Consider the following 22,014-nt stretch of genomic DNA (forward strand, 5'->3'; position numbering starts at 1 on the left):
ATTTAATGTGCCAATTAGCCGCGGATATTCATTACGCTTTGTGGGTCGGGCCCACCTATCTGCCACGTGATAATAAACATTTAATGTGCCGCGGCTAATTAGCCGCGGATATTCATTACACTTTGTGGGTCAAGACCACCTATCTGCTAGGTGAGCCTTGCCAAATATAGGTTCAAACAGCAGCACTATTATTGGCAAGGCCAATATATATGCAATCTATTGTTTTTGGTCCAAGTTTAGTTCTCTTCGGAAATGGAACTTGAACTTTAGCAAGACAACCCCACACTTTCATAGTTTTATAAGTAGGCAATCTTCCTTTCCATAGTTCATAAGGAGATTGATCACTTAGTTTATGAGGAATCCTATTTAATATCATATTTGCTGTAAGTAAAGCCTCTCCCCACATATTATGTGGTGCTCCCGAACTAATTAACATTGAATTTATCATATTCTTCAAGGTTCTATTCTTTCGTTCGGCAACTCCATTTTGTTGTGGAGTATATGGAGCTGTAGTTTGATGCACAATGCCATGAGAGGAACAAAATTCTGCAAAGTCTTTGGATTCATATTCTCCACCTCTATCAGACATTAGAATTTTTATTCTTTTCCCAAGTTGATTCTCAACTTCAGCTTTATATGTTTTGAACATATTTAAAGCCTCATCTTTGCTATGTATCAAATATACATAACAATATTTACTGCAATCATCTATGAATGATATATAATAGTTCTTTCCTCCACGAGTTGGAGTTGATTTAAAATCACATAAATCACTATGGATTAAACCAAGTACTTCATTGGATTTCTCTACAGATTTGTGAGAGTGACCTGCATATTTTGATTCAATGCAGATTTCACACTTAGTCATATTATTCATTGAACACATTGGCAGCATGCCTAAATTTACCATTCTTTGTAAAGAACGAAAATTAACATGGCCTAATCTAGAATGCCATAAGGAAGAGGACTCAACCATGTACATAGAAGCAGCGCTAGTGCCTGCATTATTATTATTAATAACAGCAACCATAGTAGGTACAACATTTAGTTTAAAGAGCCCTTCACTAAGGTAACCTTTTCCTACATACACCCCACCCTTGGTGAGTACAAATTTGTCAGATTCGAACACTAGTTTGAATCCCTTGTTACTTAGAACAGGACCAAACACTAGGTTCTTACATATTTCAGGCACATGAAGTACATTAGTAAGTACAAGTTCTTTTCCAGAAGTGAATTTCAGAATCACCTTTCCTTTTCCTTCAACTTTGGTAGTTGTGGCATTCCCCATGAACAAAGGTTCTCCTTCCTTGATTGGCTGGTATGAAGTGAATATCTCCCTTGCAGAGCATACGTGCATTGAAGCACCGGTATCAATCCACCAATCAGTTGAATTAGTTACAAGATTTGCTGCATAAACCACTCCAATGAATTGATTTTCAGTTTCAGCAAGGTTAGCTTGGTTGTTGGAATTTCCAGAACCACCACCTCCTTGATCTTTCTTGAAGTAACACTCTTTTGCTCTATGCCCAGGTTTGCCACACACCCAACATCCACCAGTTTGTGGTTTTTTGAAGGCTTTAGTCTTTTGTGGGGCGAGTGGCTTCTTTGTTTTGAATGATGAATAGATATCATACAGGGAATCGTCTAAGGCATTAAGAATGTAGTTCCTGCACAGAAACTCATTGCTAGCCCAGGCAACAATGGCCTTCTGATTTTCGGCTCTTTGAACATCAGTTGGAACATTCTCTCCATCTCCTTCGGGAAGAGCCTTTGGAGCCTCGGTCGTGAGAACATCTGCCACATGAAGAGTTGTCAAATAGAACAACATCTTCTGTTGCCAATGTTTGAAATCCGAACCCTTGAATTTCTCAAGTTTCTCCACATGATTCTTCACAGCAGATCCTGATTGATCCATCTTTGTAAATTCTGTCTTAGATTGTTATAACCAATCAGTATATGCATGTAAAAGTAGTATATATAATACAAATATTAACAATTATATAGCAACAAATAAACGAAATTAAAAACAACTAGTTTCGAACAGAAATTAAATTCACTAACTTGATCAGATAGAGGCCTGCAATGCAGTGACCTAAGACAGAAATTCACCCCTACTCGTGCTGTAGTTCTCAAACGTCTATCTAGAGGATACAACTATCTGGTCAAGTTCTTGCACAAGAACTTGACCCTGGCGAATTTTACTTTATGTTTTTCTCAGAAACGATTTAGGAGGAAGAAGAAGAAGAGGATTTTTTTGATGATCGAATGACGACCCAAGGTCGTCCATATATAGAGGTTAACGCGAACAGTTGTGTCGGCGGTTGGCGTCGTTTGATTTCATCCTTTGCAACTGTTTGCATTCATCAGTTGCAACTGTTTGCATTTATCCGGAAATTGAATACTGATGCAAAAAATACAAATAAAACCAGATTTAATCAAACCGAGCCCAAGGCCCATCTATGACTTTATATATATTCTTATTCCTATGGGAAACCCAAGAGGAAAAGCCCACCAAAGCCCATATCAAGACTTGTCTCGAAGAACAGGAAGGACCTCCGCTTAAGATCCAAAGGGTTGTTGCCAAATTCGCTGCGAAATAGTGCGGCAATGGAATCAATCACAATTAGCCTCACAGGCAGTCAGGTTTTCCTGCTAGCAACAAAGCACTCTATCTTGGGCATTATGTCGAGCAGGTGGTGTGCATCGTGTACAGCTTGAACGTACACATCTTCATAGGGGTTGGAGAGGATAAGATTCGCGTGTGAGGAGCGGAAGGAGTGGGAGAGGTGGCGGAGGCGGCGAAAGGGGAAAGGGAATTCTGTGTGGAGGTAAAGAGAGGAGGCGGAGAGGCCGCCGTGGGAAGGAGGGAGCTGAGCCAAGAGAGTGAGTTGGAGGCAGAATTGGCTCTTGCCGCAACTGCTCTCGGCTAAGAGTTCCGTGAGGGAGTTGTACAACATCATGCAATATATCTAAATCGATGAAAAACAACAGGCAATCAAGGCACTATCAAAGTACACACTTTTTTTTTTATCATATTTTCGCCTTTTGTCACTAGGAAAGTCAATTTATTCCAATATATGTATATACTATCACGAATGGTCACCGTGGGAATAAGGAGTAGGTGAAATAGGATTTTCCTTGGAGAATAAGGATTACCATCCTAAATCTAGCCAAGGCCAAAACGGTGCGTTTCGAAGTAATCCAGATGGGATACGTGGCACAACACTCACTCTCACTCGTTTTTTTAATAACAGCTGAAACGAAACGAGTGAGAGTTGGTTTTGCCGCGCCTGAAAATGGCGACCATATCCTCCTCCTCCTCCTCCTGCTTCTGCCCTTACGCTATGGCTCGCCCCACCAGAGTTCGAGCCCCTCGCACCCCTTCTTCAAAGAAGCCGATACCGCCCAACCCGAACCCTAATCACAAGCAGCTCAGGCACCGGAACGGCGCCAAGGAGCTGGCCTCCGTCGGAGTTGAGGCCACCACCTACACTCGCCTGCCGCCCAAAGACGACTTCTCTCTCCCTTCCTTGCTGGAGTTCTCCTCCGAAGTGAAGCTCTCCGAGTCCAGCGTTGCGGTGGAGAAGGAGAAGAAGGAGAAGGAGGTTGCTGATTTGAGCGAGGAGGAGGAGGAGGATGATGGCGGTGATGGTAAATTTGCGGTCTTTGAGGGGAGTTACGATTCTGAATTGGAGGATGAAGAAATTGAAGGGGTTGAGTATGAGTATGAGGAAATTGAGAGGGAAAGCGATGGCAAAGTGGTGAATTTGGATGGTGGTGAGGGTGAATCGGAGGAGGAGGAGGAGGAAGTGAAGGAGAAGGGAGTACCGGCGGTGATGAGGTGTTTTGACCGGGCGAAGATCTACGTGAAGTCAGGGGACGGCGGAAACGGCGTCGTGGCGATGCGGCGGGAGAAGTTCGTGCCTTTGGGGGGGCCTTCCGGAGGGGACGGAGGGCGAGGTGGAAATGTGTATATAGAGGTGGATGGGTCGATGAATTCGCTGCTGCCGTTTCGAAACAGCGTGCATTTTCGGGCTGGGAGAGGGGACCATGGGAGGGGGCAGTCGCAGAATGGGGCTAAGGGGGAGGATGTGGTGGTCAAGGTGGCGCCGGGGACGGTGATTAGGGAGGCAGGCAAGGAGGAGGTGCTGTTGGAGCTGTTGCATCCGGGCCAGCGTGGTTTGTTGCTGCCTGGAGGGAGAGGTGGGAGAGGGAATGCTTCCTTTAAGTCCGGGGCTAATAAGGTGCCCAGGATTGCTGAGAATGGTGCCGAGGGTCCGGAAATGTGAGTTCGCAACTTTGAATGATTCAAATTGGATTGCTTAGTGCTGCTTGCCTTTTATCTTGTTACTCGTGTTAGCTTAGCATTTCTCTTTGATAATTTGATTAGTCTGAGTAGGATATATAGACGATGTGGACTGGGACAAATATTGGTTAGATTTTAGATTGAGGTGGATTTTTGGAAACCATGCATAGACTGATCAAGGGTTTAGTACAAAAGGATGCCCCTTTGTGGTCTTTCTCTAACTTATACTTGCATACTTCCCTTGTAGTATATAGCTACTACTTAGCTGATATCAAACCATTTTGGATTAGGATAGTTTCATTAACTTTGGATACTGGTATTGGTTTGATTAGGTTAGCATTTCTCTTTGATGGTTTAATGAGTTCGAGTAGGACAACGTTCTGTGGCACAAATGTTGGTTTATTTTTCTAGAGAGGGTGAGTTCACAGAACCATGCATGATGGATGAAGGGTATCTCTCATTTTGGTATGAAAGGATATGCCTCTATCTATTGTTTCTCTATCTTTGACTTTCATATTTCCCTTTGAGTAAATAGGCAGTTCGTAGTTGATATCAAGCGGTTCAGATTAGATTAGTTACATTAACTTTTGGAATTGGCAGTGTGATACCTCACAATTATTGGCCTCTCTTAGCTACCAACCAATTAGTGATGCTTCTAAATCAGCAATGCTTGTATCGTTTCTATTATGAATCAGGTGGTTGGACCTGGAGCTAAAGCTAGTTGCAGATGTTGGAATTGTGGGAGCCCCAAATGCAGGGAAAAGCACACTGTTGAGTGTTATAAGTGCTGCTCAGCCAACAATAGCAAATTACCCCTTCACTACTTTACTTCCCAATCTGGGTGTTGTTTCTTTTGACTATGACTCGACGATGGTTGTAGCAGATCTACCGGGTTTACTTGAAGGTGCACACCGGGGTTTCGGATTGGGCCATGAGTTTCTGCGCCACACTGAGAGGTGTTCTGTCTTGGTATAGGCTTATATACCATCAACTTTCAAGTGATTTAAAAGTGCTCTATGAATTGTGTGTTATGGTTTATGTTAAAAGTAGGTAGATGGATTTTTACCATCTTAATGCCATTACTGTGTCTTTATATCTCAGCTTGTAGAAACACAATATGTATTATCCCTCAACTCAATCTTTTCTTTTAGTCACATTTGTTTTGGCAATTTCTTGTAGTATAAACTGGTCTTCGGTTTATATAGACTAGATTCAAAGTTGTGAAAACTAAATTCTTTGTGTACTTTACTGTCTGTCCAGGAAAAATAGGATACTGCATTCTACCCTCTGATTACTTTTTTTAGATATAAAAGTGATCTATCTATCATCTTTCTTTTTATACTGACAGCACCAACATCATTTCTCTTTATACTGACGGTGCTCAATATTGATAACACCCTCATCTTTCTGAAAATCTCAGGTACATGTTGTTGATGGCTCAGGCCAGCAGCCAGAATTTGAGTATGATGCAGTTCGTCTGGAATTGGAATTGTTTAGTCCTGAAATTGCTGAAAAGCCTTATATAGTCGCTTTTAACAAAATGGACCTTCCAGATGCAAAAGAACAGTGGCCATCATTCAAGAAAAACTTACAAGCTCGCGGGATTCAAGTTTTTTGCATGAGTGCAGTTAAAGGAGAGGGTACTCATGAGGTTATCAGCACTGCTTATCAGCTTCTACGAAGGAGCAAAGTGACCGAGGAGGAATTCAGAGGTTATACTTTCTTTATTTATAAACATTGATTTTCTTTTTAAATGTTGTGACACGAACTAAAGTGTCTGCTAAATGACTGCTATTAGCTAGAGTTACTTTATGCACAAAAATAATGTGTTTTTTGTTTGTTTCTTTCTTTCTTAAGATGGGTCATCAGATTTATGAGCCATTAGTTAATTAGGAATTATGCTTGCTTTTGGTACGTAAGCTATTCTGGAAATGATTGATTGATACTGTAAGAGAAATGGTGTGGTTAACATGGGTATATATGTACATACTATCTTCTGAAATAATGTAGTTTTGTTAGAGTACTGTATTCAGTTAATGTTTTTCATCCATTCTAGTGTAGGTAAGTTTTAACTGCATATATTATTCATTCACTGTGTTGACAAATCTCCTGCGTTTTGGTTTAGAAGATCCTGTGGATTTAAATCTTGTAGCCGATATGGTGCATAAGCAGCAAACCGCCTCTATTAATGAGTTTGAGATCTCTTACGACAGCGGTACCAATACCTGGCATGTTGTGGGATCTGGATTACAACGGTTTGTTCAGATGACAAATTGGCGGTAGGTTGGCAACTCTATTAGGTCGCTATTATATCTTCTATTTTTTCTTGTGTTTCTTGATATCATTGTATTGTGCTAAATGTGAGCTGTTATCAAATCACATTTGTATCATGATGCAAACTTAACTTCTAGATGCAAACTGACTGTACAAAATGACGATGCACTATATAATTCCTTTGCGACTAGAGTGGAAAGTTCACCTCCAAAGTTCAATGTAATGAGTAGACCTGTATCATGTTACATTCTTGTGTCTTTAATTGGTCTTCAATTTCTTTCTGTTGATTTAAAGGATTGACCTGAATTTGAATAGCACATGTACAAACAAGATAGGGAGAGGGTCCAGCTTATATGGGGCAAAGTTAGGTTTTGGGCACTTCAATTTTGCCGAAGTTTAGGGAAATTCTGTTTCTGTAGTTTTTATTTCTTCTTTTTCCAGTAAAGAGGTTATATTATGCAATTCTGCAGTATGATAGTTAGCGTTTTGTTCTCTTTGACAACATAGTACACTTTGAACATACTTTATAATGGTTTCAGCAAGTTATTTTTGTCACCAAAAAGTGCAAGCATCTTTAACACGACTCTAAAATAACACCTTTTTTATATTATTAATTGGTTTTAGCTTTGTCACATGTATTATATGCATATCATGCTCTTCAAATTACTTCTAGTATCTATGTACTTGTATAGTTGAATATTGATGATGCCACAATGTCAGTCTCCAAAAAAATTTGCATCCTTATTCCGACCTGGTGAGAAACTTATGAATGTTTTGAAACAGATATATGGATTCTGAGAGAAGATTCCAACATGTTTTGGATGCTTGTGGTGTAAACAAGAATCTTAAGAAACGTGGTGTCAAAGAAGGTGACACCGTGCTTATTGGAGATGTATGTTCTTTTCATCTGTTATTTCTTTTCTGTTCTTTGGATGAGCTAAATACAAGTTTGGCATTCCTAATATAATGTCTGATGATGATGATTTACTCATTTGCTTCCTCCAGATGGAAATGGTGTGGCATGATTCTGTTTCTGGTCCATCAAATTTAAAGAAAGGATCTGCAGAAACAACCAAGTGGGCTCAGTTTAAGTGATCTTCACAAGTTATTCAATGAAGCTAACTCGTCTTGAGAAGAAGAGGTATATGTATTCCAGTCTTTTGTTTTGGAATGTAAAATACAAAAGTACTCCTGTCCAGCATTTTTCCCTGATTAATCTTGAATCAATTCACAAAACTTGGTTAGAACTGTTGACAGTTGAAAGAAAGAAAGAAAAAGGGCTTGATATAGTTGCATATTATCATCAAAGCAGTTATTAGCCTTGATGGTGCAGTAACAAAAATTGATACTGATGTGCAATGCTTGCTGATATGCAGTTCATAACGGAGCTACCAGTTCATTAACAAAAGGCAAAGAATGTGGCCGTTTATATAAACAACCCGTTGAGGCAGACAGAGAAGCAGTTGTGTAAAGAAGATCATCTACGAGTAACTTGCTATCGAATTTTTCATGGTATATGATGATGTGTGTGAAGCTCATCAATTCCTACATATTGCAATAAGCTGAGCGGATGGATGTCCAAGCAGGGCAAGCGTCCCTCTACCGTGCCATTCATCTTTCTTGTACTCCAAATTGTAACAACAGCAGCTCTTGTAAGATAATTATGTAACGTTCATGTTTAGAATGGAAATAAAGGTTGTAGTTTCTCTGTTACTAGGAGACTTGGGGAGCAGATGTCGAGGTCTGTGTCCTAAAAGGCTAAAACAAAGACATAGAGGACGACGAGGTGTCACTCAGCTCTCGGCCTTTTTGACAGTTTGACCACTCTCTGTTTAGGGATTCTGCTGCCCTCTAGATTCTCTTTCACTATTTTCTTCTATTCTGAAAGGGTATTCTACCACCTGCTTCATTCCCAACAAAGTTCTCAGAGCAGCTCCCTCAACCTCGGATGAGTCTTTCCGTGATTTACGTACACAGTACGAAGATCTTGTTCTTCTTCCCCAGGTCACCATGATATCACCAAATGCCCCACAGCTTGACACGTTAGGAGGATTTTCTGCTGATTGATTCTTTTTACGTAGCAACAGTGTCCACGTGTTAGGAATTTAGGGTGGCAGGCCTCAACCTCAAATAGCAGTCCGTAGAAACTACTATCATACTAGCTCTGGTGTTGGGGAACTTGGGCAGTCGTTTTCTAATTACCTAATTTTATGCAGTGTCTTGATATCTCAAATCTCTTGATTGGACGCCGTGTGTGCGTGTCGATTGAGCGTTTACTTGATCATGGTGTAACGCTCCGCCAATGTCAATGCGAGTCTAGGTTAAGCAGCGTTACCTCCTGAATTTTCGCATATCGATTGGCTGAGGAAAATAAACTGCAAAGATTCATCTATTAATATCTTGCGAACTAAGAATTCTTAATCTATGATATCCAAATTGTAGTATGAAGAACATACCGGGACCAAATTCCTGGGAGCGTTTTGACACTGATAAAAGTACTTTTCAACTAACAGAAAACCAATATTATATCACTTGACAGAAATTAATGGACAAAATTGTTTCCATAGGTTTTATGGCACTCTCGTAGTATTGACAGCTTGCGGGAAGGCTTCGAAGTTCATTATGAGCTTGTTCTTTCACTCTCATCCTACAACCTCCGATCAACTTGAACAGATGCCCAGAGTTTCAAAAGAGACTGGGAAAATGTGGCTCCTACAACCTCCATCATGCTTCTTTTTGAAGCATCACTTACCGCTAGGCATGAGCTTCATTTTTCAACTCGTGGCCTTTTAGGCTTGGCAAAAGCATTGTTGACTGTTGAGTATCTATGAAATTTTTGATGTGCTTATAACAAATTAAAACGCTACCAGACTCTACTGGTAAAAGCGTCGATGTGCTTTATGAGAAAATTCTACTAGTGAAAACGCTTATATTATCCGTACTCTATCGTGTCCTGAGACTGTCCGTGAGGCTTAAACAGAGTAATGCTAGTAATACCAGTCATAAGTATCAAGGACAGGAAAGAATGGATTTGCTGCCTAAACAGATTGACTAGTCTTTCATTTCATGATGATAAACAGTTAGAGAGCACAAGCAGTGGTCTGCCACATTGGGATTTAGGTCAAAAAAACAATCATAGCATCAGCATGCTACAACACCCAATGCAGAAAACATAATGTTCATTCACTCAAACAAAATTGCATTGGCAACACTTGGCTATAATACCACTATTATAGTATTATCTCCAGAAGGAAAGAACTAAAAACAAAGAAAATGAAGCAACGGAAAATAGTCAAGTATAATATGCATAATGTCACCGCTGAGTGGAAAGACACGAGCGTGTTGTTCTACCCAATAAACAAAGCAGAAAGTTGCTAAACCACAAAAGGCTAAAATCTAACATGGGATTTGGACATTTTGAATCAAAGAGACCACTAATCCCACCTCAATATCTCTCTTTCTTTGTCAAAGTCCAAGTCCTATAGCACAAAGACACATCCATCTTTTTCCCCTAAAACCCGGGAGAACCTTTAGCCCCAATCAAAAGTGTTGGGTGTGTGTGTGTTCCTGTTTTTGGGGATTGTGCAAAATTCTCATTTGACCCTAAAAGCAAGAAAACTTGGAACAAGGGAATCACAGTGACTCATTGAGACACAGAAAGAGGCCCCTACCCCATCATACAGATTTTTGATCAATTTTAATACAATTTGAAAGCTCATCCATTTTAGGGAAATCTAAGTACTTTGTCTAGTAGCTGGTATTCCATCCTTTCCAACTAGCTCCTCATACTTTTCAGATGGAGCTTGACTATGACTAAGACTAACCTTTCTGCTCTTATATGTAAAATGCATAAAACATTGCAAAAGAGGCAAAAGAAACCTTCATTTTCATACTTAATTAATTAAGGTGGGGTTTAGGGAAACAATTTTTTCTAATTGGGTTTCTTTCAAATCCTGTAGTGGAGGAGTCAAGAGTCCTAGATTCCTATGGAGTCCATCTCAATCTTAAAAGAAACAATTTTTGTTTCTTTGAAAACAAAAAATTGAGTCATCAATTTTCTATATCACTTTCTCATTATTTATATTTAGGGTTTAGGGTCATTATAGAATTGCAATAGACCATGACAAGGACCTGTGGCAAAAGCATTGGCATGATTTGGAAATGCTAAATGAACTGAAAACTGGTTGACCCATTTGATATTAGCATTAGTTTATGACATTCCCAATGCCATTTAGGCAGGGTGAGGTTTAATCAAAGAGAATAAATAGTACTTTTCCTATTGGGAGTGCTAGATAGTTAAATGGATTAAAGTCCCCACTCATAGCTTCTGTTTGGATAGTTTCATCAAACCTTGCTTTGCAAGTGTATTTTTGTGAAGCTTTGATTGCCTTTCTCTGACTACTTTGAGAGTTCGGAAACAATGACCCATGTCGTAATCAAACTTTGCTGTGTTTACTTTACTTCAAAAGATGCTACTTAAGTGGATACTTTGTGTTGTGGGTAACTACTTATAGTAAACTATGGTCATCTGTTTGCTGCATACATTGCTCACTTTTCTCCAAATTTACCAGTTAGATTCTGTCTGACCGTTCATTAGTTGATCCTTAGGTAAACATAATTACCCTTGATATATGTTGGTATTGTTTACATCTGTTCGCATACATTAATATATTAATATATGAGTACATCAATTGTACAAGCTTCATACATCCATGCCCGGTAGATTAGTTCCATACAAAACAACTAGATTAACATTGTCAAAAGTTAGTCTACAACTTCATGGAGTTTATCTACGATTGGCGTATAAATATATTGAAATATCATAAATTTTCTCTTGTGTGCATAAACATAGAATCAAGTTTACCAATATTCCAAACTTTAACTGATTTTCTATCGTCTTATTAAATAACTTAAAATTGTCTGTCTCTTTAAACTTTTATTATTGTCAGTGTTGCCCGCCCCTTAAAATTGTCTGTTTCTTTAAACTTTCATTATTGTCAATGTTGCCCGCCCCTACATTGGGTTGGTCAACTTCTAAGTTAGATTGGTGGGCATGTACTAGTTAATATTGACTTCATTTCACCCACCTTGACGCGAGTCTTCCGTACTTAAATTTTTTCTTCATTTGTTCCTTGAAGTTTTCCTCAATGTGTAACACTTGATTTGAGTTATAAAGAAAATCACCAAATTTGAAAACCCACAATAACAGTAGACAATACTTGATGATAAGGTAACATTGAAAAGAATATAAAAATAACACATAGTATAAATAGTGTCAAAATTAAAAAAAAAATATCCTAAACATAATCTTACCTCATAATATATGACTAAGTCAAAGGCATGTTTGAGAGGGCTTCTTTAAGACATGCAAATGTAATGTTGTTAGAAGCATAGATACATTTTCATATTAATGGTTAAGTGCTCCCTCCATCTCACGGAATCAACACTTCATGAATATTTACAATAATTACTTCTAGTGCATTTATAATTCAAAAACGCTTTTACCTATTTCGTTCAATCTCTATACATATAAAGTACTCCTAGTTATTTAGAAGTATTTTTGATAGTGCTTGGACATATAATTTTCTGCACAAGTTCTAAAGAAAAAGGAGTGACCAAGAGGATATATAAACTCTGAAGGTCGTTAGAACTAGCTCCTTGAACAGCTTCTATTAGAGCCTAGAAAACCTCACATCCTTAATGGTCAACTGCATGATTTCACTCTGCATATGGCTTAGGTTTACAATTAATTCTGCTGCTACCAAATAACATTATACATATGAGGGCATATAGACCAACAAAACAAAACAACCATATAAACCTTAGAGAAATGGGGCCTCATGAGGGAAACCTAATGTTAATTTACTCTTATGTAGGGTTGTTTCCATGATGCAGACAGAAAAAGCTTCATAGAATATGCTAATTTCCTCCATAATTTTTGGTTTAGTAGAGAAAATCTGAACTGCTCTGTTTGAAAAACCATGAAGCAGACAAGAAGTTACAAATAATTTAGTTGCAGAAAATGCGGATTTACATGTGAATAGTGGAGATGAATTTTTGTTGGTACATAAGAATTTCAAGAAAAATTAAATCAAACTCTTTAGGAGTAGGTGCAAGAAACACTTTAGCTGGTTTCCTCTTCTGGTTTTATATCCAAACTTCTCCATGATTTTTATATATCTACCAGTCATATTCATTCAAGACCCTTCTAACTTCTAAGTCCTAAAACTTTGACATTTCAACTTGGATTAATTGCCCAAAAAATATACCCTAATATACTAATGGCTCATGGTCCATGGAGCTTTCAGGAGATTAGGATAGTTGATTAGGCCAGTTTTCTTGTAGCTCCAGACATGACTTGATTATAGTAAAGACTTAAGAGTCAAAGTCACAGAATTTTCTTAGTTAATCCCAATGGCTTACATAGAAGTGATGTATTTATTAGATCATCAATGAGATAGTTAATTTCCAAACAATGGCCATGCAATTAGAGTGAGAGATACAGAGATTATATTTATTAGGGTAGCTCTTATTGGAACTTGGAGGAAAGTGACTGTAGCTAGAAAATAAAAAAACACAGAGCAGTTAGTAGGCTCCCATTTTGAGTTTTTGACGAGTACTGCCCTGCTGGGAATCTACATTTTCACCTACAAGTTGTAGCTTATTATTTTCTGATTTAAAGAGCTATAGGGCTAAATGGCAATGAGAAAAGGAAAGATTTAATGAAAGTAGGTGAAAAGGAGAGAATGGTCTTCCAGAGAATGACATCTGCAATGTCCCATTCCTTTGCTCCATGATTTTTACATCAATCTCATAGTCTTTGAAAGGGATTTTACATCTCTGGTTTGGATGTTGTATGCTTGAATGCCCTTTGGTTTTAATCATAATCATGTATTATAAATCTAAATGTGTTTGAGTACGGACAGAACGCGGTATGTGACACTTTTCTGGGTGTAAAGTTACAACTTACAACCCTTAGATTTGTAATATACGGCTAAAATTAATCCAAATACATCAAAATAGCAAAGAATCAAAATCTCTTTAAAAAGAGAACTTCCCTTTCAAAACCAAAACCCATCACTTTCTCATATCTTCGCCTCTCTATTTATATTTCATCGACCTATTGAAGCTTAGCACTTTCTGTAGTACTACCACTCCTATGGTCCTCACACAGAGCCTTTAAGAAGCCTACTTCCTTTCAATAACCAAAACTCATTTCTCAAATCCTCTCTTCTCTTACATATCATCAACACTTTCAATCTCAGCGTATTTTCTCATTACCATGCCAATTTCCACCTCAAAAGCCATGGAAAAACCTCTTAGCCAATCTGGTGAGAGATCAAGAGGGAGAAGGAAGCAAGCAGAGCCAGGTAGGTTTCTTGGGGTGAGGAGAAGGCCTTGGGGTAGATATGCAGCCGAGATTAGAGACCCAAGTACTAAAGAGAGGCATTGGCTTGGGACATTTGACACTGCTCAAGAAGCAGCTCTGGCTTATGACAGAGCTGCTTTGTCCATGAAAGGAGCTCAAGCAAGAACCAACTTCATTTACTCTGACAACTCCACTTTCCACTCTCTTCTTACACCCTTTGATGTTCAAACCCTATTGCCACAACAATCACTTGAGTTCTTCACTTCCACTACTACACAGACTCCTAGACAACAACAACCCACCAATCAGAACAGTCCACCTGGTCAGTCCAGCATGTTTTATCAGAATGAGAGAAACCCAAATATTAGGTCCAATAATGAAAAACCCTCATTTGATAGTCTCTTCTTCTCCAATGACTTTTCTTCTGATAACTCAGGTTACTTGGGTTGCATAGTTCCTGATAACTGCTTGAGGCCTCCTTGTGATATTCCCAGAAGCAGTGACCTTACTACTACTACTCATACTTTGAATATTGATCATCAGAATTTTAGTTTTCCAAACACTGCAAACTCCTCCATTCAAACTCAACCACATTGTGATCAAAGCAGTACTGCTACTACATTTCCTCTAGATGTAATGAATGTGCCAGCTTCGATAATGGCGTCTAGCAGTAACCCCGGAGATCAGCTTTCTTGCTTTGAGGGATTCAGTCATGGATTCTGGGGGGATAACCAGCAGTACTCATCATGGGATCAGTTGAATTATAGAGAGCTTTCAACAATGATGGATAACAACCCATTGATGACTGAAGATGGGTGCAACATTGGAGCTTTGTATCCGATCATCGAAAATCCTAGTTCTTCTTCGTTCTCTTGCTCCCCATCAGTTCATCCTCCTATTGGTGATGTAGTAATTGACTTTGGCCATTCACTTTATTAGGTTTAGCTTCTAGTGTCCATCTACGGATAATCATAATGGTTCCATTTTATGTGCATGCTCTTATTTTTCTGTGTTCTTTCTTCTTGCCACTCTTCCTTTCAGTGTAACTACCCAAAGAAAAACCTCCCTTTTGGGGAGGAGATTTGGGATATGCTTATCATGGTTCAGCAGGCTTTAATGGAAACTGTTGGGATCGATATTAAATCAGCTTTTTCGAGTCTTACTGTTCTTTGCATCCCATTTGAAAATGGTGCCTGCTTAGCTAGCTTAGTAGTCTCTTTATGGCTGTACTGGCCTTCACATATATTAATAGAATAGCTGCTGCTGCATTATGTCTCTCTCTTTTCGGCTATTTGCCCGGTCTTTTATTGACACAACGTAAAATCCATGCAACTTCAAACTTAATATATAGATTACAATGGACCAGGAAGCTATTAGCATCAAATGTGCAAATTAGTACTGTACTAGTGTTTGCAATAACGCTTCTCTTTACTTTGTATTTGATGCGTAGTTGTCCTTCAATTAATTTTCTCCTAAGTAAAAGTATCTTTACAGTTAAAGCTTAAACAATTATGGTGAACAGTGTTCAATAGTGCTTTGAAGTATTAAATTCCAAAACTTGAGCCGTTAGAGCAGTTCAATATGTTGGGCAAACCACAAATAGTAACCAATCTAATGGCTAGCATCTCTGAAGTTCTCAAAAAAAAAAAAAAAAAGGGGCTTCTTGAATTAATGAAAAATACTAGTAGTTACCTTCATGATACAAAGTAGCTTTAGATTGCTTCGCTTTTAAAAAATCAGCTTTTGTTTAAAATTTTAGATTTTATTGTGTTTGATAAATAAATAAAAAACAGTTTTAATTGAAAATTATAGATCACTGGCAGCAGATTTTAAAAGCATCCCAGAGGTTGCTTTTAGAAGCTGTTATGGATCAAAACACGCTCTGCAGTTGTTTTATGTACTGACAGCACTAATTTACCAAACACGAAACTGTTTTAATTCACAACTGATTATTTTCACAACACAGCAGCATCAGTTTTTTTTAAAGTCACAGCAATCCCAAACTAGCCCTTAGATGAAAGCACAGAATCATCACTGAAAGAGAGAAAAAAAAAATAATAAAAAGAAGAAGAAGATTCGAATATATGTTACTTATCCAGTATGAGTTGCATTGAGACTTTTTCAATTATCTCAGTTAAAGAAGAATATAGAGATGTTCACTCGGTCACCAGTAACCATGAAATTAATGAACATTTACCATTAGATTTAAATTTAAATTATTAGATTAAATAAACACTAATGAATTTAAATTTAATGGTAAGTGATCAGTAATGATCACCAAGTGACTAGATGGAGACGAGAATAAACAAGTCGATTAGTGCTTTAATTTCACATGTAGCTTCAGGCCCTCAAACCTGGATTCATTTGTTCTCTTTATTAGCCATGCTTTGGCCTCAAACCAAAAGTAGATCATGGATTGGAGTCACATGATGGGAAGTTTTGAATCGAGTCTATTATCCATGCCCTAATGGGTAATATAGTTGTTGACAATGGGTGTGTCATATAGAACTCGTGCATGAACACCCCAAAAATATATTTTTTTTCCTGGGAATCATCTTCTGCTCAATCATATGTGCCCAAGGCAAATCTTAGGGATGGGTGAAGATATGACCAAACACATCCTATCAATTTCAATTCAATAAGATTAGCAACTAGTACTCTATTATTGTTTATGGGGATACCCTATCCAAAAGTTTCCAAGCAGCTCCTATAAAATGGAGCAATTAGAACAATTTTTTTTTTTTGGTGAAACAATTAGTACAATGATTAAAGAAAGAACTTCCAAAAAACCATAGTATCATCAAAGGGAGGACCCCAAGACCCAAAGATACCAAATGAAAAGGGATGTATAGGGTTAGATATGAAATGGCTATGTACCTAGCAAATCCTCTAATCTTCTTCTTTTGTTTAACATGGTTCATCCACATTCATTTTCTTAAACCTTCATACCAAAACAAAATCAAGTCCAACATTTTCTTTCCTGCAAGAACTTCATCTATGATTTAGCATATATATTAAGCAGTGTACAGGTAAGTAAGAATATGATCAGGAAGAGAGATTATAATTATACAGTCAAGAGTATACTTTGTATTTCATAATAAATTCATCAATAACATGGTCAAGCATTTTCATTGACAACATAACTATGTATCTAATCCCTTATAAAGTAGCATTGTTGATGCCTCCTTGGGTCTTTGAATTACTTCTCTTTTCTCAAAATAGACCTTGGACAAAAAGTAGGGGGAAACATGAATTCGAATTCCCAAGATGAACTGAAAGCTTGTTCCCCAATTTAAAAGAAAACTTGGGAAAGGATAGACATGAATGCACGGTCAATGTGAAAGCATGAAACCGTGGAACTAATCTTTTCAATCTGGACAAGGCTCAAGCACAGATGAAGATAACACATTCCAAAATCAGAGAACAGGAGATGGAATTGCCTAATGGAAGCTTTTTCTTGGTTATTAAAGAGAACGGTGGAAGGCTGTATGGGGTTTGCTAAACTTTTGGAGGTTGGCCATTGCTTATTCAAGATAAAATGGAAGGGCCATATAAAGATGATATAACACAGAGATGAATGTAACTGAGTATGCTAAGCCAGTGAGATATGAAGCCTCTGTTGGAGGACTTGCAAAAAGAAAAACGATATTTTGGTTGGAGAAAGTTGAATAGTTGATCAAAAAAGAACAATGGAAAGTCCCTTGACCTTGCTTAACTTGAACTATGACACTCTGTACTGTTGTCACTGGTAGGTGAAGGGCCAGAACCCTGAGCAGACAGTTGGCCACCCAAATGGGCAACACCATCCTTAGAAACAGTAGAACCAACTGATCCACTAACAGTGCTCAGTGATGAAGACATTCTGGCAGAAACTGAGTCCTTGCTGGTGCCTGAATTAAGTTCAGGCCGCAATTCTGACGATGACGATGATGGGGCTAGCGTACCAATTGACGATCCCACTGGGTAGGGGGCAACTGGCATATCGGTGAGAGAAGACGCTGATGGACTGTAACTGAGTGTTCCCATTGGGTGGTCAAATTTGCATGCAGCCCCGAATTTGCATGCTCCACGTTGTGCATAGTGAGTGCAAAGTGGTGCACCCTGATTAATCACATAGAATTTCAAATTCCAAGCATAACTCACCAACAACGCATTCAAAATAGAAGAATCCCAGAAGAAAAAGAAAAGAGAAACCAAATAGAATATAATGCTAGGCAAGACGACCAACACTCAAATTATATGCTTGATCAGTAAAAATGCAGCTGAGAAGCAGATTTACACCCCAGCAAATGCTTACCTAAACACCGAAATGCTGTATCTACAGAACATTTAAGCCAATAACTGTTGCTAATTTTGGCCCTGGGTTGAAACTTAAAACAATCATCAAATATTACCAGCATCTCCAAATGGTACAGACAATTCAAGCATGTTTAGCATACTCACATGCTTCCAAAAAGAAAAACTGAAAAATAACATATAAAAGAAACACTATATGTTTGAAGGGTGGGGAACTATGCCTTATAGCCTCCTATGAGCCAAACATATAAATGCAGACAACACGTATATCCAACAACAGGAACATACACATGCTTACACATAATACAAGAAATCCTGCAACTACATTGGTAAATCACAATGTACACATACATGCATGAAATACACAGTAAGATCTTTCTTCACAAATTCATACTCAAACAGAAACGACCTGAAGCTTATTTGAATTCAAGATAAACATCAAGGACAAGTAACATCTCAGTGAAAGGGGAAAGGTATATGAATCTAAGACGGATGATTAAGTATTTTTTTTAGATTGTTCAGTATGCTATGCTGTCAGAGGAAGTAAATCCAAGGATGAAGTAGATAATGGGATGAAAGCAGTGAAGCGGGACAAAGGGTTGCAGTTCAAGACCATTGCTAGTGAATTAACCACATCAAAACAGCAACTAATTGACCAAAAAAAATCAAAAAGCAACTCTGGAAACAACATTAGACAAAATAAGTGTAGATGAAGGAGAAAAAAAATAAAATAAAATAAAAAAGTTTCCAAAATCATGCAAATGGGTAAGGATGCTGCATTGTGCATTATAGCCCTAAGTTACACAACTTTCCAACCAATAAACCCATTCATCAACACCAAACAACAAATATGTTTCAGGCTTCCCACAGAATTAAGTTGTGGTATAACATTGATGAAGACATCAAACATATTTCTTCCACTGGTAAATATATTTATTTTATAAAAGTGAGGTGTTTTCCTCATAGAATTCCAACAATTAGCTTTCATGTGAAGTTGGATACCGTTTAAATCTCCTCAAATAAGACCATATTTTAAATATCAGTTTTCACTGAGCATATGAGGATGATGAAAAGAAACCAAACATCCATAATATGAGAGAGAAAGAGAGAGATAGGTTGAGGGAAGGAGGTGGAGTAGTCAGATGGTATATATAAAGAAATCATTCCATAGTAAAGTTTACAGCTTTAAGATAAAAGAGCTTATAATTGACGACCTAGTAAAAGCATCACGATGCAGAGGAGTTGAAAGAGCGGCTCACCGGGCGCGACGGAAGACCAATGGAGCTAAGGACAACAGGTGTATTTGGTGCAACAACTTCTGCTGGATGATGATATCTACATGAGGACCCAAATTTACAATCCCCTGTTCTCAGGTAATACTGACATTCTGCTTGGCCAGGTCTTTCAGGATGAGATTGCTCCTTCTGGCTAGAGGTTGGAGGACCAAGAGAAAAAGGTACAGTTGGAAATATTCCTGTATATGCAGGCGCTGAAGGAGATAGTTGATTTATCCCATAAAGTGCCCCTGAACCAACAGCGGTTTGAGTACTAGGAGACGCTAATGGGCTTGCACCAGCCTGCATACATTAATAAGAGCTTAACTGAAATTCATGCAAGTTACAATATTAAGGAGGAAGCAAACGTTACTGAAACTCATGCGACTTACTAATTTAATGGAGGAAGCAATGATACTTGAACTGAAATTCATGCAACTTCAATTTAATGGAGGAAGCAAATGTTACTTACCGGATATGGACTCCAACCTGAGAAAGGAACCATTCCAGGGGGAATCAGCATCGGACCATAGGGGCTTTGAACGTATGAGCTAGGTAGCAAAGGAGGCCTTGCAACCATTACTGTTCCATAGGGCTGTGAGGAAACGGATGGAGTTTGCACAGTTTGATACAATGTGGGTGCAGGTATAATTGAAGCTTGGGCTTGTGATGGCACTTGAGATTGTGTGCCAGTCAGCTGTGGATGATGGAATTTACAAGTTGCACCAAACTTACACTGTCCAGTTTTCACATAGTAGGAACACTCTCTTTCACCCTGTAATTATTGGAAAAATAATACATTGATGGCAAGACCTTCCCTCAGTCATGAAACAGGAATACTAATATGACAAACAATTAGAAAAAAATCAAAGTTATGATCAAGAAACACAAACCGGTCGTAATGGGTATCCATAGTAATTTAGTGATACAGGGGCCGCAGAGCCTCCTCCTTGCTTAGGATGGTGATACTTACAAGTGGCACCAAATTTGCACGTCCCCGTCCTCATATAATACTGTAATTAACGAAGCAAAGCACAATCAAACAAGCGAAATTCATAATTTCCCAGCACTAACAAACAAACAAAAGCATGAAATGATCCACATTAGACATTACTCCACCCAATACATGTGATCTGCCTCATATCACCCTAAACCTCAAGCATCAAATTCAGTTACACAAACCAAATACCTGGCACACAGGCTGGCCCACTCGCTCGGGGTACTCCACCCCCCCAGCTCTGAGAGCTCCGGTAACCTGAGAAACGTAAATCCGACTAGTAAAGAAGCACCTTTCGCCATATAAACTACATAGATCTTATTAACCGCCCTAAAAAAAAAAAGACCAAAAACTCAAACATTTCTCCAATGAAGCAGTGATCAAATTACATCAATATCACAAGCAAACGTCATCAAATCTGCATACTAACAGACAAGATCAAACCAAAACAGAACAGAAAACCAAACGAGCGCATTCGTAATCAGGCGAAAACAATCCAAATCAAGCCTTACGCTGAAGCAATTGAAGCAGTGAAAAGAAGGGGGGAGGTAATTCAACAAAAATTTACCGCAGTACGATCACGGGGGTGATTGTACCGACACCTCGAGCCGTAGCCACAAATCCCAGTCCTGAGATAGTAACTGCAATCGGCCTCCTCGGGCCGTTCCGGGTACGATTCTCCGGGTCCGAGGCCCAACTGCCACATGGATTCTGCATTCCCCCAAAACATCAAACCAAAAGATCAACCCACATTCGCCCCCAAAAACCCACCAAATCGCAACCCTCCAAACCCCCCCAAATTCAAATGCAGAGATAAAGGAAAAGCCGTCTCACCTTCCAGCCCGGTTTCCGGTCCCGGACCGCTCCACTCCGGCGACGGATCCGACTGCGTCCCTTCCGTGTTCCGACCGTACCTCTCCATTGTACGGCCCGCCACTCCGACAAACAACAACGAAAGCCGGACTTGGGGATTGCACGGTTCCAGAACAACCTCGCCCTCCGTACAATTAAGGAATGGGGGAGACGCTCTGATCAAATGGAGACTATCTGTAATCTAATCTAACAAACAACAACATCAACAACAACAACAAGATGAGAAACGAGGGTCTGGATTTACAGAGCTCTCTCTCTCTCTCTCTCTCTCACACACACACAACCACTGTGTTGTGTCTCTCTCTCGATTTCTCTTTCTCTGTTTTTGGTTTTGGTTTTGGTTTTTGTTTTTGTGTCTCTCTCTCTCTCTCTCTCTATATCAGTTTTCAAAGCGTTTTTTGGTTTTTGATCCCTCCTCCTACTTTTCTCCTCTTCCTTAACTTTGAGAGGAGCTTTGCTTCTATTTCCTTTTTTTTATTATTATTGTTATTTTTTTTTAATGGGTCTCCCGGGTCCGTTGGTGGTTTATATACGCGCCAAACCCAAATTACCCACCATTTTTACCTCTCATTTTCTTTTCTTTTTTAATTAAAATTATAATTTACAAGAAAAAGGAACTAACTAC

General features: G+C 38.8%; 5 protein-coding genes across 6 annotated transcripts; 2 read left to right on the plus strand and 3 right to left on the minus strand.

Annotated features, from left to right (window-relative positions):
• Nucleotides 1–807: 807 nt before the first annotated feature.
• LOC112199430 lies at nucleotides 808–1,915 on the minus strand. Its single transcript, XM_024340450.1, has 2 exons — nucleotides 974–1,915; nucleotides 808–828 (listed from the first exon to the last, which is right to left on the minus strand). Exons 1-2 carry the CDS (start codon nucleotides 1,913–1,915, stop codon nucleotides 808–810), a joined length of 963 nt encoding a protein of 320 aa, XP_024196218.1.
• A 724-nt stretch (nucleotides 1,916–2,639) lies between these two features.
• On the minus strand, nucleotides 2,640–2,957 carry LOC112199431 (DNA repair protein XRCC3 homolog). Its single transcript, XM_024340452.1, has one exon. The coding sequence runs from the start codon at nucleotides 2,955–2,957 to the stop codon at nucleotides 2,640–2,642; it is 318 nt and encodes a 105-aa protein (XP_024196220.1).
• A 309-nt stretch (nucleotides 2,958–3,266) lies between these two features.
• LOC112200003 (GTP-binding protein OBGC, chloroplastic) lies at nucleotides 3,267–8,298 on the plus strand. Of its 2 annotated transcripts, none has more exons than XM_024340998.2 (7): nucleotides 3,267–4,285; nucleotides 5,002–5,275; nucleotides 5,727–6,018; nucleotides 6,432–6,585; nucleotides 7,364–7,472; nucleotides 7,586–7,721; nucleotides 7,957–8,298. In XM_024340998.2, the coding sequence occupies exons 1-6, from the start codon at nucleotides 3,297–3,299 to the stop codon at nucleotides 7,673–7,675; spliced, it is 1,908 nt and encodes a 635-aa protein (XP_024196766.1). In that variant the 5' UTR covers nucleotides 3,267–3,296; the 3' UTR covers nucleotides 7,676–7,721; nucleotides 7,957–8,298. The 2 variants fall into 2 exon arrangements, with proteins under 2 accessions (XP_024196766.1, XP_024196767.1); XM_024340999.2 differs by having other exon boundaries at nucleotides 6,435–6,585.
• Nucleotides 8,299–13,749: 5,451 nt separating this feature from the next.
• LOC112195945 (ethylene-responsive transcription factor ERF086) lies at nucleotides 13,750–15,095 on the plus strand. The gene has a single exon (XM_024336183.2). It carries the CDS (start codon nucleotides 13,863–13,865, stop codon nucleotides 14,886–14,888), a length of 1,026 nt encoding a protein of 341 aa, XP_024191951.1. The 5' UTR covers nucleotides 13,750–13,862; the 3' UTR covers nucleotides 14,889–15,095.
• Nucleotides 15,096–16,982: 1,887 nt separating this feature from the next.
• Nucleotides 16,983–21,774, minus strand: LOC112197525 (zinc finger CCCH domain-containing protein 34). Its single transcript, XM_024338250.2, has 7 exons — nucleotides 21,351–21,774; nucleotides 21,085–21,227; nucleotides 20,709–20,774; nucleotides 20,413–20,532; nucleotides 19,992–20,294; nucleotides 19,505–19,822; nucleotides 16,983–18,050 (listed from the first exon to the last, which is right to left on the minus strand). Exons 1-7 carry the CDS (start codon nucleotides 21,436–21,438, stop codon nucleotides 17,661–17,663), a joined length of 1,428 nt encoding a protein of 475 aa, XP_024194018.1. The 5' UTR covers nucleotides 21,439–21,774; the 3' UTR covers nucleotides 16,983–17,660.
• Between the last annotated feature and the right edge of the window lie 240 nt (nucleotides 21,775–22,014).

The sequence above is a fragment of the Rosa chinensis genome, chromosome 4 (assembly GCF_002994745.2).
Source record: "Rosa chinensis cultivar Old Blush chromosome 4, RchiOBHm-V2, whole genome shotgun sequence".
Taxonomy (NCBI): Eukaryota; Viridiplantae; Streptophyta; class Magnoliopsida; order Rosales; family Rosaceae; genus Rosa; species Rosa chinensis.

What these genes read in the sequence shown, in the direction of transcription:
- LOC112200003 (XM_024340998.2), top strand. Translation starts at nt 3,297, where the DNA reads ATGGCGACCATATCCTCCTCCTCCTCCTCCTGCTTCTGCCCTTACGCT. An exon ending in CTGAGAGGTGTTCTGTCTTG is followed by an intron (nt 5,276 to 5,726) that starts GTATAGGCTTAT and finishes TGAAAATCTCAG; the next exon opens with GTACATGTTGTTGATGGCTC. An exon ending in GACCGAGGAGGAATTCAGAG is followed by an intron (nt 6,019 to 6,431) that starts GTTATACTTTCT and finishes GTTTTGGTTTAG; the next exon opens with AAGATCCTGTGGATTTAAAT.
- LOC112195945 (XM_024336183.2), top strand. Translation starts at nt 13,863, where the DNA reads ATGCCAATTTCCACCTCAAAAGCCATGGAAAAACCTCTTAGCCAATCT.
- LOC112199431 (XM_024340452.1), bottom strand. Translation starts at nt 2,957, where the DNA reads ATGTTGTACAACTCCCTCACGGAACTCTTAGCCGAGAGCAGTTGCGGC.
- LOC112199430 (XM_024340450.1), bottom strand. Translation starts at nt 1,915, where the DNA reads ATGGATCAATCAGGATCTGCTGTGAAGAATCATGTGGAGAAACTTGAG. An exon ending in GCGCTGCTTCTATGTACATG is followed by an intron (nt 829 to 973) that starts GTTGAGTCCTCT and finishes CAAAATATGCAG; the next exon opens with GTCACTCTCACAAATCTGTA.
- LOC112197525 (XM_024338250.2), bottom strand. Translation starts at nt 21,438, where the DNA reads ATGGAGAGGTACGGTCGGAACACGGAAGGGACGCAGTCGGATCCGTCG. An exon ending in TGGGCCAGCCTGTGTGCCAG is followed by an intron (nt 20,533 to 20,708) that starts GTATTTGGTTTG and finishes CGTTAATTACAG; the next exon opens with TATTATATGAGGACGGGGAC. An exon ending in TTGGTCTTCCGTCGCGCCCG is followed by an intron (nt 18,051 to 19,504) that starts GTGAGCCGCTCT and finishes GTGATTAATCAG; the next exon opens with GGTGCACCACTTTGCACTCA.